General features: G+C 42.5%; 1 protein-coding gene across 2 annotated transcripts in view; it reads right to left on the bottom strand.

Moving 5' to 3' along the window:
• The window catches only part of PPME1 (protein phosphatase methylesterase 1), a 43529-nt gene that overhangs the window by 18669 nt on the left and 6631 nt on the right, over positions 1–18229 (bottom strand). Inside the window, exons 2-4 of one of the 2 annotated variants that reach the window (XM_050930749.1) lie at positions 9926–10114; positions 6688–6781; positions 1915–2007 (exon numbers count right to left, since the gene is read on the bottom strand). In XM_050930749.1, coding sequence (XP_050786706.1) covers positions 1915–2007; positions 6688–6726 — 132 coding nt within the window. In that variant the 5' untranslated portion in view covers positions 6727–6781; positions 9926–10114. The remainder of the gene's footprint in view (positions 1–1914; positions 2008–6687; positions 6782–9925; positions 10115–18229) is intronic. The other variant, XM_050930740.1, reaches the window with a different exon arrangement.

Genomic DNA, 18229 nt, shown 5'->3' with positions numbered 1-18229 from the left:
ACTGACAGCAGAATGGAACGGACTAATGGTCTTCATAGTTCTTTCTCCAGCTACATAGTTTTTGTGGGTCTAGGGCAAAGTCAAATGACATGCATCCTATACAATGTTTAACTACCAAGTCCAGTAACTGCATAGATAATTGACATACTAGAAGTTACAATGGTGTAACTCTGGAGTTACTCCACTGAATTCAGTAGAAGAAACTACAGATTTGCTGTGCATTATGGCGTAACAGATAGCAGTATTTAAACTTGCTATCAGAAGTAGAATTTTAGAAAGGATGGAAGTTGCTTGCAAATAAAGATGGCTGTCTTGCTAAAGATTTAGAAAAAAGTGAATTTGGGTTTCATCAGAACCCTACCTCATCCCAGTCTAAAAACCAGTGATTAACTTTAGAATTTGTAAGCAGCTCACATACCATGGTGATAAAGTATTAAATTAGTAGAGAGTGAGTGAGTCACACATCCCAGTGAGTAGTGATCTATAAGCAAGTGATAACACAGAATTCAATTATCAGAGGGGTAGCTGGGTTAGTCTCTATCCACAACAAAACAAACAAAAAAACAAGGAGTCTGGTGGCACCTTAAAGACTAGCAGATTTATTTGGGCTTAAGCTTTCATGGGTAAAAAAACCCCACTTCTTCAGATGCATAGATACACTCCATGCATCTGAAGAAGTGGGGTTTTTTTACCCATGAAAGCTTAAGCCCAAATAAATCTGCTAGTCTTTAAGGTGCCACCAGACTCCTTGTTTGTTTTTATAGAATTCAATGAGAAAGTGCTGATTTGAAAAACCACTTACCATACATTGGAAGATGAACTTTAGTTGAGAAGATGTGGGTCAACTCAGGCTATACATGCAAAAGAACTAACCTATCCTGTCAAATCATTGTGAGGCACCTGACCTAATCCCCCACGTCTTAACTGAGGATTATAACATGATTCATGGCTAGATGCACTGCCTCTGATTTATTCAGTGGCGATCATCCTGGGATTCTGAAATGTTTGCGAACGGCAATGCTTGAAATGCTTGCAAACTGTTCATTTGTTCATTCCCATTAGCTGTGTGGACCTTCGTTCATAGTGTCTAGAACGTCACTTTGTACTGGCCTAACTGCACGAGGACTAATATCACAGTGAAAACTGCATGTGACTGGTGTGTATCTGACCTGTTTAAGGTTTTTATAAAGTTCACAGATACTTCACTAAAAGTTGCCCTATAAAAACCTTAGACAGACTAGATCAAGAGATGGACACACACCCACCTAATCAGGCACAAGATCTACAATTAGAGTTGCTGGGTTAAAGTCAGGGTCCCTAGTACAGCTATACATGCTGCTATTAATTGAGTTTATAACCTGTTGGCGGGGAAAAAGTTAAGCTACAAAACTTGCTCCCATTGACACAACATCAGGTTGGGTTTCAGTGTTTCTCAAGCATTGAGGATTTCTGAATCAACGTTCAAACCTGGTCATAATGTAGTGTCATCAATGCAACACCAGTACTGTCAAGGTAAAAATAAGACAGCTTCAAACTTATTCCTCTCCATTAAAGACTGTCAACCACATCTTATTTGTGGAAAGTCAATCTGGGGGAAAAAAATTGCTTTAACTGTGATGAGCAACATCCTGGCATCTCAGATTAAAACTGGTCAGAGGCATGGAGATTGCTGTGGCTTCGATGAAGCTCCACATCCTAATCGTTGGCAGACGCTGGGCCTTAGATGTGTTTTGTTCATAAAATATATTTACTGCTTGTGATAAAGAGTCCGAATACATGAGTTCAACAGACAGGCAGATTACAAAGGACCTTTCTGAATTCTCTTTCCCATGCTTAGCAGGGTTTCGTGTCATTCATGGATGGAAGACGCAACATTTGTACACACGTACTTCTACTTCCAATCAACTTACTTACATTGAACACAGCCCAGGAGAGAGCAGAATGGCCTCCGCCATGCAACAAAAGTAAGACAGGGCCCTCCGATCCACTTTTATAAATTCGAAAAGTGTGTGAACTGTTAAGGACAATGTTTCTTAATAAAATCATCTGAAACAAGCAACTGAGTTCGACCCTTCACAGAACATACAAGGTTGCCAGAAATTTATTACTACTCGCGTACACAAGAAACCCCAATTCTGCCCTCTGTTCAGCATCAATAGGTTTGTACAGAATGACGGCCACTGATGAGGAGGAAGGTGATGGTGATGAACAACCTGAAACGTTAGCCATTATCTTCCTCGACAAGGGATGGGGCGAGTATATGGATGTTCAGATGTCCAGTCTATATTATCTCCATCTACCTTGCTGGGTTAGAAGCTTTGCTAAATATACTAAACTATTGTAAATACAGAAGGGTTCCTACAATGTGCGTGTTGCAACTGTGCACATCAGGATTCGCAACTGAACAGTAATTTTAATACTGGGCCTGATCTTGGGACAAGAATCTGTCACATCTCAGACTGAATTTAATTATTTAAGAATACCCAGTTAATACATAAACTACAGATCAAACTACAACCAAGGGAAAAGTTTAGCCCATACTATCCACCGAGCTTTACTGCCTACCTTCCCATCATCTCATATGCTATTATGTTCCTCCTCCTCCTCCTCCAAGAAAAAATAGTATCTGTAAGGTAATGTATATCAAAGAAAGCAAATCAACAGGAAAAAATGAAGTTAAAAGCTTGGAATGCTCAGGACACCATTGGGGACCACAAACTGGTGTTTTGTCTAACACGCTCGCCCATTACTTGAGAGAGGAAATAGACAAACGTGTCACTCTGGGCAATAAAATTACCCTTGGGAATTCATGAGGTAGTGTGGTGTCTTTGTTAAGGTAAGCTGCAGGGAGACGTCAGCTATCTCTGTATCCTGGAAAGCCAGCTAAAAAAGTAGCAATCAGTAGAAAAACTGTTTTCAACCTGTGGTCCATGGACCCCAGTCAGAGATTTCCCAAGGGGTCCACACCTCCAGAAGTTGTGTAGGGGTCCGCAAATGAAAACAAAGGGTTAAAACGCACTAATCTCAAGGGAGTGCGCACCAGGGATAGGACACTGGACTGGGAGTCAGGAGATCTGGGCTCTAATACACAGACCGATTGGAGAAGTCACTTAACTAGAGCTGGTTAAAAATAGAAAATTTCAGTTCCAAGGGAAATCCTGACATTTTAAAAAAAGTTTCTCTTTTGATTGGAACAAAAAGTAGAACTAAAAAGTTAAATGGAGCAGCCAGCAGCACCTGACTCCCAGTGACCTGCCAGAGAGCAGGGAGCTAGAACCCGACAGCCTTGGCTGCACAGCAGGGAGCCTGACAACCGTGAGAGCTCCAGTTTGAGAGAGGCTCCCAGACTCCCTGCTGTCGAGGAGCTGGGCAGGTTCCCACTGGAATGTTTCGTTTCAATTTAAACAAAATGGCAACAAGTAGCGTCATCCAGAGGCGTCGCTGCCGAAATGCTGCTGATTTTCGGCGGCAATGCCTATTGACGTTGCTGCTTGTCAGCGGCATTTCGGTGGATGCTTGTTTACTGCCACTGCCTACACTAGAGTGATCAGTTAAGGTGAGTTATTACCAGTAGCAGAGAATAAAATAAAATAAAATAAATAAATAAATGTTGTAGTGGTAATCAAAATGGCCCATTTCCCCATGTTTATTCTGTCCCCCCTCCCCCCAGTCATAAACAGATAGTTAAGGGTTAATAGAACAGGAGCACTTCATGTCTCTTTGGCCTGTAAAGGGTTAACAAGATCAGTGAGCCTGGCTGTCACCTGACCAGAGGACCAATCAGGGGACAGGATACTTTCAAATCTTGAGGGAGGTGTGTGTGTGTGCTGTTAGTGTTTGGTTGTTGTTCTCTCTGGGTTCTGAGAGTGACCAGACGTGCAATCAGGTTTCTCTCCAATCTCCCTGATACAGGTTTTTATAGATTCAAAATAGTAAGTACTAGGTGGTAAGGCGAATTAGGCTTATGTTTGTTTTCTTTATTTGGAAATGTGTATTTGGCTGGGAGGAGTTCAAATGTGTATTTGGCTGGAAGGATTTTAATTTGTACTTGTATACTTAGACACTGGGAATACCCTCCCAGCCTATAGCTGAAAGACCCTGTAACATATTCCATCTTAAATTTACAAAGATAAAGAGGGAAAAACTGTAAAAATTAATTAAAAGCTTTTCTTGTTTAAGAACCTGCTTGTTTTTTTTATTCTGGTGAGACCTCAGGGAACTGGGTCTGGATCTACCAGGAAATTGGTGGGGAGAAAGGAGGGAAGGGGGAGAGAAAGGTTAATTTTCTCTCTGTGTTAGGATTACTTTCTCTCTCAGGGAGAGTCTGGGAGAGGGAAAGAGAAGGAGGGGGGAAGGTGAATTTTCCTCTCTGTTTTAAGATTCAAGGAGTTTGAATCACACTAATCTTCCAGGGTAACCTAGGGAGGGGAAGTCTGGGAGAGGCAACGGTGAGGGAAAGGGTTTACTTTCCTTGTGTTAAGATCCAGAGGGACTGGGTCTTGGGGGTCCCCGGGCAAGGTTTTGGGGGGACCAGAGTGTACCAGGCACTAGAATTCCTGGTTGGTGGCAGTGCTACAAGCACTAAACTGGTAATTGAGCTTAGAGGAATTCATGCTGGTACCTCATCTTTTGGAGGCTAAGGTTCAGAGTGGGGAATTATACCATGACCCCCCCCCCCCCCCCCCCCCCGCCCAGTACTGTTCCTCACACCTTCTTGTCAACTGCTGGAAATGAGCCATTTTGATTACCACTACAAAAAGTTTTTTCTTCTCTCCTGCTGGTAATAGCTCACCTTAAGTGATCACTCCGGTGTGTATGGGAACACCCATTGTTTCATGTTCGCTGTGTGTATCCATATCTTCCTACTGCATTTTCCATTGCATGCATCCGATGAAGTGGGTTTCAGCCTACGAAAGCTTATGCTCAAATAAATTTGTTAGTCTCAAAGCTGCCACAAATAGCCCTGTTCTTTTTACGGATACAGACTAACACGGCAGCTAGGCTGAAACCTATAAGTAAAGAATGTTACTCAGGTTGCTTCCGTGGTGATTTTAATCATCTAATGCACCACACACACTTCTGGACCTACAGAAACAACAACGGCTCTTGGCTCTGGATTGAAATTTGGCTTCCTACATCAGTCTGGAAAGGATTTACTTTTCCTTTCTCACTTTGCAGTTGAGACCCGTTGAAGTTATACTAATTGTACAAAGTCTAATCTATAGAAATGCTACTTTGCACGTCTCCAGCACATCTTATTCAAGGATCTCAAAGCATTTTACGAACAATAAGTGAGGTGCACAACAGCCCTGACAGGTAGGTGTTGTCCCCTTTTTATAAATGGGAAACCTGAAATACAGAGAGGAATAGCTTGGCTAAGGTCATTCTGCGCATCTATAGCAGACCCAGGTAAAGAACTCAGAACTCCTTATTCCTGGTCCTGTGCATTGGCCGCCTTTTCGCTCCCCTTGGTCCTGAAACTGAATGGTTCAAGGGATTTCCATGAAGTTGGACAGATTCATCACTTGGCTCCCAGTGGAGAATCCAGAGTCAAACCAGTGCAGTGGGCAGAGTAAGGGAAGGCACTCAGGAAATGTACTGTTTCAGAACACCTCTCGGGCAGTCTCCGCTGGCAAGGTTTTTCTGAATCCTGGGCAGAATTTTAAGCTGTCCTCACTCCAGGAGAAGGCTGAGGTAGCAGCACAGCTCTCAACCTAGCTATGGCTCTCCTCTCCCTCTGGAAAGGGAGTCCTCACCCCCCAATTCCCATTTAGCATGCAGCCAGTGGTACATTGCTAAAGGGCATCACTCAACCACAGGCTGAATGAACATGGTGAACTCCTCTTGCGCTGCAGCTTCTTTTACGGAAGAGAGACGTTTTCCCTTGGTGAATTTGGTGCTAGTGAAACAGTGTCTCCAGATGCCTGGCACTCTCTCATCCCAATACAGGTAAACGGTATAAACGTCTCCCACACAGCTGTGCCAATGCACCTCAATCCTGACCTGCAACTCATCGTGTTATCCTTGTCATGGCCTGGACTGAACAGAATGATGATTGTACACATCTACCCTGATATAACACTGTCCTCGGGAGCCAAAAAATCTTACTGCATTATAGGCGAAACCGTGTTATATTGAACTTGCTTTGATCCGCCAGAGTGTGCGGGCCCGCTCCCTGGAGCGCTGCTTTACCACGTTATATCCGAATTCATGTTATATCAGGTCGCATTATATCAGGGAAGAGGCGTATTAAAAACTGCAAGGTTGACAAGCCTGCACTCTAAGAGTGGCCATCCCAGGAACATGAACTAACCTGACAGAGGTTCAGGGGTGTGTGTGTGTGTGTGTGTGAATTTGATCTCACATCTTCAGAGGAGAAAGGCTAGAGAATTAACACACTATTACCTAGGTCCCATGGACACTGTTTTGAATGGCCAAACATTAACCGAGGTGAGAAAGCAATACCAAGAAGCCAATTTTTCTAGATATTTTCCCACTGCAACCTAATCGTTCGCACAAAGGTGTTGCCTTGGGCAGCAGCACTGATTAGCACAAAGGAAAAGATGGGTAATAGAGGGAACAATTACAAAAAATGTAAAAGAATCCCTGATAAACTGCAAGATACACAATCCCACCTGTCACTTGAGATCAGGAAGAATTCAGTCTGGGAATAAAATAAAAGGATATCTCCTTGCCATTTTCGTTTTCAACCACAACATCTTCCATAGATTCAAAGTACTGGCTCCAAGGGACTGGGGAAAAGTCTCGTTTCCTTCCAGGACTGCAAAACAAAAATTTTTGCAAGAGTGTAAGTATTTTATAATGCCTCACTCAAATTGTCATAAGCTGATGAAACAGCACATTTTAAAAATGGACATGTCACAGCAACACTCGACAGAGTGTTAGGATAGAAAGTGAAGGATACTTTGCCTGTAGTTACCTCATATAGTATTTAACAGTTTTATAGCCAATCCCATTTACCTCCCATTAGGTTTTTTTGAGGCAAGTCAGAGAGAAAGGACAGAAGTAGGGAGAAGCTGTGACGGTGAGAATGTTTTCCCACTAAGTGATACTGAACAAGATTTATTATGATAATGAAAAGGTTACTACAGACAGGTTATATTCTATCCTTGATCTTTGTGCAAAGTTCCACTAACATCAGGAGTTCTATTGTTGATCGAGAGTAGTATACAGTCCTAATTTTGACAGGTTTCAGAGTACTCTGAAACCTGTCATTATGCAAGGCACTGCATTTAGCCGTATCGAGTGGAAATCCATCAATTTCATGAAAAAACTCGTACAGATACAGACAGAAATCTTCCTCCTTTCCAAATGCAAAACAGATGGACATCATACCAAAAGGACTAAAGGCAAAAAAAAAAAATCCATTACAATCTACATATCACACAGACTATGCTGAGAGATTGTGCCACACACTCTCAAAGAAACTGCGAAACCATCTGATCAATATCCTATACAGCAAACAGGGAAAGATTAAGACTGAGGTCTCAAAACTGGATACTCTAATGAAAAAGCCAACCTTCCACACAAACTTCCTCATGGATAGACTTTACAAAAACTAGACGAGTCATTTACAACACAAACTTTGCTTCTCTGCAAAAGAAAAAGCACACTAAACTGTCTAAACTGCTACGTGGTACAAGGAGCCACAACAGTAGCTCCCTTAACGCACCCAACAATAGTGTTAATCTTTCCAGCTATCCTCTTAGTCCGTCAGAAGAATCTGTCCTATCTCGGGGCCTCTCCTTTCGTCCCTCCAGGCTCACAAACATGATACAGTTCTGCGGTGACCTAGAATCCTACTTTCACCGTCTCCGACTCAAAGAATATTTCCAACACACCTCTGAACAACATACTAACCCACAGAATCCTTCCTACCAACACTGTAATAAAAAGGATTCTGCATGGACTCCTCCTGAGGGTCGAAACAACAGACTGGACTTCTACATAGATTGCTTCCGTTAACGTGCACGGGCTGAAATTGTGGAAAAGCAGCATCACTTGCCCCATAACCTCAGCCGTGCTGAACAAAACGCCATTAAGAGCCTCAGGAACAACTCTGACATCATAATCAAAAAGGCTGACAAACGAGGTGCTGCAGTCATCATGAATAAGTTGGAATATGAACAAGAGGCTGCTAGGCAGCTCTCTAACTCCACAGTCTACAGGCCTTTATCCTCTGATCCCACTGATGATTACCAAAAGAAACTACACCGTCTGCTCAAGAAACTCCCTGAAAAAGCACAGGAACAGATCTGTGCAGACACATGCCTAGAACCCCGACCAGGGGTATTCTATTTGCTACCCAAGTTCCATAAACCTGGAAATCCTGGATGCCCTGTCATCTCAAGCATTGGCACCCTAACAGCAGGACTGTGTGGCTATGTGGACTCTCCTCAGGCCCTACGCTACCAGCACTCCCAGCTGTCTTCGAGACACCACTGATTTCCTGAGGAAAGTCCAATCCATCGGAGATCTTCCAGAAAACACCATCCTGGCCACTATGGATGTAGAAGCCCTCTGCACCAACATTCCACACAAAGATGGACTACAAGCCATCAGGAACAGTATCCCTGATAATATCACGGCAAACCTGGTGGCTGAACTTTGTGATTTTGTCCTCACCCACAAGTATTTCACATTTGGGGACAATATATACCTTCAAGTCAGTGGCACTGCTACGGATATCCGCACAGCCCCACAGTATGCCAACATCTTTATGGCTGACTTAGAACAACGCTTCCTTAGCTCTCGTTCCCTAACGCCCCTACTCTACTTACGCTACATTGATGACATCTTCATCATCTGGACCCATGGAAAAGAAGCCCTCAAAGAATTCCATCATGATTTTAACAATTTCCATCCCACCATCAACCTCAGCCTAGACCAACCCACACAAGCAGTCCATTTCCTAGACACTACTGTGCTAATAAGCAATGGTCACATAAAGAACATCCTATATCGGAAACCTACTAGCCGCTGTACTTACCTACCTGCCTCCAGTTTCCATCCAGGACACACCACTCGATCCCTTATCTACAGCCAAGCTCTAAGATACAACCGCATTTGCGCCAATCCCTCAGACAGAGGCAAAATACCTACAAGATCTCTATCAAGCATTCTTAAAACTATAATACCCACCTGCTGAAGTGAAAAAACAGATTGACAGAGCCAGAAGAGTACCCAGAAGTCACCTACTACAGGACAGGCCCAACAAAGAAATGAACAGAACACCACTAGCCGTCACCTTCAGCCCTAACTAAAACCTCTCCAGTGCATGAAAGATCTGCAACCTGTCCTGAAAGATGATTCCTTACTCTCACAGATCTTGGGAGATAGACCAGTCCTCGCTTACAGACAGCCCCCCAACCTGAAGCTAACACTCACCAGCAACCGCACACCATACAACATAAACACTAACCCAGGAACCTATCCTTGCAACAAAGCCTGATGCCAACAAAAAACATCTTGATGCTTTTGGTTTGAACAGTAAAGAGTCAGCTACTTAACAAGGGTGGTTTTTAATCTAGCATGGCATCCTCAATAAAGATATTATGCAACTGATAAATCAGTGTTTGTGATGAGATCAGAACTGTGCTAACAACAGTCTCCTCTTGTTATACAGTATAGTTAGTACCAGTGAAGATCACCTAGAAAAAGAGAACATAAATTTCATTGTGGCTGACAAGACAGTGCAGAAACTACAGAAAGAAAAGTTAAATATAGTGAGGCATATGGGGATTTACCTGTATAATACCTATTAACATTAATGAGAATAGAACAGCTAAATCCCAGGCTGGAAGATTACACAAGAGAGTTTTAATAAAACAAGTTCCCTGCAACGATGATAAAAAAAACACGGGTATGTGCACAGGTCTAAATGCTGTATGTACTGCAGCATTACCAAAGTTATACTGAAGTCAAATAGGATTAACTCCACAAGAGCCAGCAAATTCAGAGTCTACGTTTCCACTTCTACAGTGTCCCCGCTGAGCCTTTGGACTGAGAATTTGATCAGTGTGCAAGTAACTACTCTCCAAACTGCTTCTTTGTCTGTTATTGGAGTGTTATCACAGGAGCAGCATGGATGAAACTAAGAATAGTGAGATAAAAATCAAACTGTTAACATCTTGCCTAGATTGTTTAGGCAAAGACACATTACAGGGATACTCTGTACTAATGGAAAATACCAAAACTTAATTTTTCAAATAAAATGTTTCCCCGGTTGACAAACAGAACATTCCAGAATACAGCATAACATTAGGAAGGATATTACTCTAATGAAGTGTTCCTCAATCTTTTCAGATTGTTTTACTTCAAATAAGGTATCATCAATCTTCATGACTCCCATATATGTTTTATTCTTTTATTGTAAGAGCACCAATGCTAAGCTGACATTAGTGTGTGTTTCGAGAGGTTGATAGAATACTTGACACTGAAAGGCAAGGGAACGTGGGAGCTAGATTTTGTTTCAGGTTTTAATAGAGTTTTAAATGCCTTGCAAGCCCCTGGATAACCTTTTGTGAATCCCCTGGAGGTCAAGACCCACTGCTTAAGAAACAGTGGTTCTAGCTTCACCAAAAAATTGAATGGCCAATTGAGTGATCCAGTTGGCTGAATATTCCTAGGTATTTAATAGCACACATGGGAGAAATACAGCCCAGAAATCAGATGGTTTCACAATTAGATATCTGCCAAATAATTGCCAAAAGTACTCCATGAAAGAGCATTGTACTGTGTACCCGGCACTACGTATACCTGAGAGACTCATAAGGAAGCTGTCATCAGTGGAGGGAACAAGGAAGGGTCTCTTTTCATGCTAACATTAAAGGCTTAGAAAGCCATTCCCAAACAGTGGACTAAGAACAAAAAAGTCCAGACATCAATGGCTGGATTGAACAGATTCAGCTGATGGAACAGACGACTTCCTGTACACATCAGGTCCATAGAGACCTTACCTATTATTCAAGTGCCAATCAACTTCAATTTAAGTAACTGACTCCTATGGTGGTTCCCTATGGTGAGGGAGATGAGGCATGTCAGCAAGGCAGTGTGCACTGCTGATGCCTCTGTGGAATCGTCTCTGTCCCTAGAAAAGACTTGATCTCCTAGGCTATCCAGCATTATACTCACCTTATGCAGTGGTCTAAGACTATTGCTTATCTACTGTCTTATCCTTTGGAGCAGCAGTTCTACAAGCAGTTATACCCCGTCGGCATCTTTAGGAAATGCTGCAAAACCTTCCTCTTTGAAAAGGCCTTTCCACCATTAGACTGTTACCCCCTTCTACCCAATAAGCCCCTACCAACAACAACAACAAAAAAGGAAGGTGACAGAATCGAAGCGGGTTAAAACCAAAAACCGTACCTTTTACCCAGAAGAGTGAGTCACACCAAAACATTCAATATGAAATACCGCCGTCACTCATTCAGCACACAGCACTGAAGAGGCAAAAGATGTTGGGAGGCACTACAGCTCCCTTCTAACGTATACATTTTCTTTCCTGTCCACCACACACAGTCCCTTTTGTCCCCACTCAATCATGGCTCTCAGTTGGTGCAACTTTATGTGGCCAGCTGGTGACTTCCTACCCAGCACTGAACAGCCCCAGAGACTGGAGCCTGAACACAGGCAATACAGCAAGCCTTGCTCTTTTGCAACACTGCACTTTTTCAAAATGTGAACATCACCCTTTATTCCCTAGAGAGAACACAATATTAGAGCAAGCTGACTTACTTCCCCGCTTATAACGAGGATCTAGCCTCCAGCCCTGCTCACTGACAGGTATATCAGTAGGAACCGAATCCAGCATGAATGAGCAATTGCATCGAGTGAGAACTACACTTTGTGACCTGAAATTGGTAACAATACACTGAGGTGCCGAGCTGCCACACAAAATGCAGCCTGTTCCAAATATGAAGCTGTAAGAGACACTGTGGGAACATTACACAGCACAATACTCAGAACAGAAATGCCCAGTTTACAAATCTGAAGAGGATTTTTTTCCCCCTGCCACAGCAGAAAACTAGAAATCCAGCTGAGCTCAAGTCCTCTCTCAGTCTCTCACACCCTTACATCACCATTACAAAGGAAACTTTGCTGACAATTCTGTTGATGATGCTATGACGGGTTGAATCACAGAACTCCCATTGGGAACTGCCAAGTGATGTGCCAGGACTACTTCTGCCCCCGCTTTCCCTGCCAGCTCGGGACCCCAGCACTCTGTCTTGCTGAGCCAGACACATCTGTCTGCTCCAACACAGACCCAGGGTCTGAATTACTTGCCCCAAAGCTGCAGACTTAACTGAAAGCAGCTAACAGATGTGTTCTTGTCTTTAACACTCAGACGCCCAACTCCCAGTGGGCTCTAAACCCATATAAATCCATTTTACCCTGTATAAAACTTATACAGGGTAAACTCATAAATTGTTCACCTCTAACACACTGATGGGGGGTAAACAGCTGTGCATCTCTCTCTCTCTCTCTCTCTAACTATTAATATATACTCTGGGTTAATTAGTAAGTAAAAAGTGATTTTATTAAATACAGGAAGTAGGATTTATATCAGTGGTTCTCAAACTATTGTCCTGGTGACCCCTTTCACATAGCAAGCCTCTGAGTGCGACCTCCCTTAAATATATAAACAAGTGTTTTTAATTTGTAACACCATTACAAATGCTGGAAGCAAAGCAGGGCTTGGGGTAGAGTCTGACCACTCACGACCCCCCATGTAAGAACCCTGCAGCCTCCTGAGGGGTCCTGACCCCCAGTTTGAGAACCCCTGATTTAAGTGGTTCAAAGTAGTAACAGACAAAACAAAGTGAATTACCAAGTAAAATGAAATAGAACACGGAAGTCTATGTCTAATACAGTAAGAAACTGAATACAGATAAGATCCTCACCAGTTCCAGAATGCTCCTTTTATGGACTAATCTCCTTTTAGTCTGGGTCCAGCAATCATTCACACTCCTTCCAGTCACTGCCCTTTGTTCCAGTTTCTTTCAGGTATCTTTGGGGGTGGAGAGGCCCTCTCTTTAGCCAGCTGGAGACCAAATGGAGGGGTCTCCTCGGGGCTTAAATAGACTCTCTTGTAGGTGGAGACCTCCTCCTCTCTCCTATGCAAAGTCCAGCTACAAAATGGAGTTTTGGAGTCACCTGGGGAAGTCCCATGTCCATGCATGATCCAGTTCCTTACCAGCCAAGCCACATGCCTGGGAAAGCCCAGATGTGGATTGGTGGCTCCAAGTTCATTGTTGGCTTAAGTGTTTCTTGACTGGGCACTGAGAATAGTCTTTTCCCAGGAAGCTGACCAACTGCTTCACTAGAGCCTACTTAGAGTCAAACAAGTATGCAGCCAATATTCATAACTTCAAATACAAAAATGATACATGCATACAAATAGGATTAATAGATTCAGTAGATCATGACTTTTACAGAGATATGTTACAGCCATATGTAGCATAAAACACATTCTAGTTATGTTATATACACACATACATAAATAAGCCTATTTCCATAAGGCCTTATGGATGGCACCGTCACAGATGCTTATGACAAAAATCTCACGCTCAGCATTAAACTTATTCAACAGCACTAACAAGGCTTTGTTTTTGCAATGACATAATCAAGCAAGACAAAAGCAGCAGAAAGGAAGAGTATCAGAGGACCATTTTTAACTGTCTTTTTCCACTTCTATTCTGGGAAGGACAATCAGCAGAGAATATTAAAATCGGGGCTTGCAACACCCACTTCCTACAATCAGAAGGAAATCTTCCCTGGTGAATGTGGGACATTTCTGCAGAATTTTAACTTTCATTTAAAAAAATGAAAATGGAAAGACAACTTGAGGTTTTGTAAAAATAAGATCTATTTTCTATTATATTTCTAGATTTACTTCTCTGGGTTTCCCGACTTCAGTATTATTCGTTGTCAAGCTTCAGTTAGAAGATGACACATCACACACCTATTTTAAGAGAATGATAAATCCTGTTATCTCAGCTTCCTCTCATTTTCTGAATGTAAAAAACTAGATTTGAATGCAGACGTTGAGGATCCAGCTGGCTGAATGAAGCAGAGAGGCGTACACCACACATCTGTGGACGAGTGCTCAGCCCAACCTGTAAAAAAATCAGGTGAGCCCATAAAGATCTCCATTCATCCAAGGAAGAAAGAGGATCCTTTTTGGGGACACTATACTAAGGGTATGTCTAAACAATGAGTTAATGCATGGCAAGGGAGGGTGCAAATCTACAGCACTCCTACATGCTGTGCCCTAACTCAGTCCGTGTGTACCCTGCTGCTGTGTGCTAAAAGCTCCCCGGTACGTTGAAAGAAAATTCTGCAAAAGCAATAAGCAGACAAGGACCTATTGGTCTCAGTGCATATCAGCACTAATGGCATTGCTTTATGGGATATTTGACAGATTATAGAGGACTTCCGGGAACTCTGAAGGAGAAGCACAGCTAAGTGATCACCACAGAAATCCTTCTTGTCCTACAGGTGAAGGAAAACAGAAGGCAGAAGATTTTGGAAGTGAATTGCTGGATAGGTAAGTGGCGTAAGGTGGTTTGGATTTTGTGGAACATTGGTCTACTTTCTGTACAGTTTGGCTGGCCTCCATCTCAGTGGAAGGGGAACCAATCTTCTAGAGCTTTAAACCAATAACAAAAGAGGGTGAAAAAAGGGAACAAACGAGCATTTATTTAGCACAAAATGTTTTTGTTCACAACATCATAAATCAAGATACAAAAGGATGTGAAGAAAATAAATTATTTACTTGCTTATACACCAATAATAGGAGCGTGGCTAATAAACAGAAAGAATTGGAAGTTCATAGTAAAGAGTATAAATCAGAAGCTAGGAACTGTAGAAAACTGATAAGAAAAGCAAAAGGACAAGGAAAAAATCCGTGGTCAGCAGAATTAAGGAGAAAAATATTTTAAAGTATATTAGGAACAAAATAAATCCTAACAATGGTATTGATCTGTTACTAGATGGAAATTACACAGTTGTCAACAACACAAAAAGACAGAAGTGTTCAATAAAAGCATCTGTTCTATATTTGGAAAAAAGTCCAATGATGTATTCATATCACATGATTAGGAGGATGGAAAAACAGTTACTGTTGAAATTGAATAAGAAAGATGTCAAACAGCAGCTACTAAAGCTAGACATTATAAAAACCAAGAAGTCTGGATAATTTGCATTCAAGAGTTTTAAAAAAAATGGCCAACGAACTCTCCAGACAATTAATGTTGATTTTCTATAAGACTTGGAACACCGGTGAAGTTCCATAAGACTGGAAGAAATAATAATGCCATTATTTCAAAAAGATAAACAAGGCTAGTTGAGTAATTATAAGCCTGCCAGCCAGCCATCAATCCAGGGTAAAATAATGTTATGGAACTCTTAATAAAGAATCACAGGAGGATAGTATAATTAATGTCAATCAACATGGGTTTATGGAAAATAAGTTAGCTTCACAAGATCTGATATCAAAGAGAAGGTTAAGGGGTGACAGCTTATAAGTACCTACACAAGGAATATCAATTTGATAACAGAGGATTTGGCTCGTCAATCTAGCAGACAATGGCATAAAGAAGATTCATCGACAAGTGGAGGCTAGATGAATTCAGTCTACAATTAAAGGCACAATGTTTAACAGTTCAGGTAATTAACCCCTGGAATAATTTACCAAAGGTTGTGGTGGATTCTCCATGACTGGGAATTTTTAACATCAGGACAATGTTTTTGCTAAAAGATCTGCTCTCGTTCAAACAGGAATTAATTCAGAGAAGTCCTCTGGCATGTGTTATACTGCAGATCAGAATAGTACTTTTCGGCCTTATCTCTACAAATATATATTCCATATAAATCATTGATTCTTGACTAATAGGACGATTTTATGAAGTTGACTTTATTTTGGGGGGGGGGGGGGGAAGGAAATCAAAGAAACTAAGGCAGGAGAAAGGGATAGTGATACTTCCTTCCCAACCCCAAATCTGCTGCAGGCAGCAATCAGAAGACAGTGTAATTTAAGCTAGCAAAAGAGAAAGTTCCTTCTTCCTTCCTTCCAACAATCAAGAGGTGGCTTTCAGATTTTTCCAGATGCCTATTAACCAGAGGCTGATATGAAAGACTGAACATCTGAACAGGACCCAGGGAGAACACTATGGTAGGAAACCTACTACTTTGAGTTTAGGACTGGGCTCTACACCAGGAAGTTGCCCTGCATCTCACTGGGAGGGGATCACCTCATCTTTTGCAACAGCTTCTGACTACATGAGCTTTGGTAAATATTTCAAGTCCAAATTTTAAAAAGGTTAATGTTTGGATAGAGAGATATTTTCCAAGGGAAGTGGTTTGAGACATTTAAAATGTGATGGGACAACATATTCTAGCAATCCTCTATTAGCAGGGGGAATGGGACAGAAAAAAAGATGCTGTCCTTGGAGTTAACTAGCACAAGGGGTCTGTGAAGGCGCTAGTTAGCAGAAAAAGATGCAGTGCACTTTAACGTGAGAAAAATCAAATGTACATCTTGTAGCTTTGTTAAAGCCAGCCAGCACTATGTTGCAGCAGCCATTTTAACCTTTCAGTACTCAGGTTATTTAAATACTAATTCTACCATTATTCATAAATTAAAGTACAGATCAAAGGATTCATTACATTCCTGCTACATGGCTGTGCTCATTTGTAATCTCACAGAACCAAACATTGCTCTCATTACACTGCTGAGAATTTGGAGTAACTCCACTGACACCTGCTGAGTTGTTAGATTTACACTTCCATAACACAACAGAATTCAGCAACAACTCCTTCCCAAGATGGATTACATCAGAGTCAGAGGAAGATGTTCTGAAAAAAGCATCCAACCACTACTTAAAGGGTGGCTGTTTTAGCAATCAATTCCCTCGTAAATCATTTTTCTATTTGCTTGGAGTGATCCAAGTCACTCCACTTCTACCTCCCACAGTCTGCTCCACAACACCTCAGAAGTCACACCCGACAGACTGAGTGACTGATGAGACAGGCAAGTCAGCACTCCCTCGTCAAAGGTCTAGTGGGAGCAATGCAGAGGGGTTATTGGGAGGAAACCAGCCTGTTAACATTTTAAGATACACCTCTACCCTGGCATAATGTGGTCCCCACGAGCCAAAAAAAAAAATCTCACCGTGTTATAGGGGAGACCGCGTTATACCAGGGTAGGGAGAGGAACCGCTCCCTGCCCCAGCTCACCTCTGCCCTCCTCCCTGAGTGCGCCGCCGCCGCTCTGCTTGTCCCTTCCTCCCTCCCTGGCTTGCCCCACCAATCAGCTGTTTGGCCCCACAAGCCTGGAAGGGCGGGGGAAGAAGCGGAGTGCTGGCCACGCATTCAGAGGAGAAGACGAAGACGAGCTGGAGCGGGGAGTGGTTTCTCTGTGCCCCCCGTTACTTGCTGGGGCCCTCCCACCCCAGCTCACCTCTGCTCCGCCTCCTCCCACGAGCCTGCCGTAGCTCCGGTTTTCCCCCTTCCCTCCCAGGCTTGCTGCGTCAATCAGCTGATTGGGGTGGCAAGCCTGGGAGGGAGAAGCGGAGCTGTGGCACGCTCATGGGAGGAGGCAGAACAGAGGTGAGCTGGGGTGGGGGGACCCCCGGGGAGGGCCACAGAAAGTAACAGGCAGGTGCAGAGGAACCGCTTGCAGTAACATGAATTCAGATATAATGAGGTAAAGCAGCCCCATCCCCCGGAGCGCTGCTTTACTGCGTTATATCCGAATTCACATTATATCGGGGTAGAGGTGTACTTAGTCTAACCAGATTCCATTGGTCCTATTCCCAAGCCTAAAAAAATTAAACCCAAGTCTTCTCCAAGTGAACAGATGTATCAAAATGATGAGAAGGTATCATATCAACTTAAAAAGAAAAAATTCACATGCCTGTCAATTTTTTGTTCCAAGTAATATCTAAGATGATTATAAACAAAACAGATTAGAGAAAAAAAGTTTTAGTTTTACTTTGCACATCTGACAGCACTTTCTTTATGCTGTTTAGTTGTTGCCATGTTGGTCCCAGGATATTAGAGAGACGAGGCGGGTGAGGTAACATAATAGAATCATAGAAATAGGGCTGGAAGGGGCCTCAAGAGATCATCAAATCCAGCCCCTTGCACTGAGGCATATTTTTATTTATAATCAGTTTTACTATTTCCCTGTATGGTCAGTCATTGT

The sequence above is a fragment of the Gopherus flavomarginatus genome, chromosome 1 (genome assembly GCF_025201925.1).
Source record: "Gopherus flavomarginatus isolate rGopFla2 chromosome 1, rGopFla2.mat.asm, whole genome shotgun sequence".
Taxonomy (NCBI): domain Eukaryota; kingdom Metazoa; phylum Chordata; order Testudines; family Testudinidae; genus Gopherus; species Gopherus flavomarginatus.
Note: the sequence above shows the minus strand (reverse complement) of the source record. Positions and strands in the feature narration are given on the sequence as shown.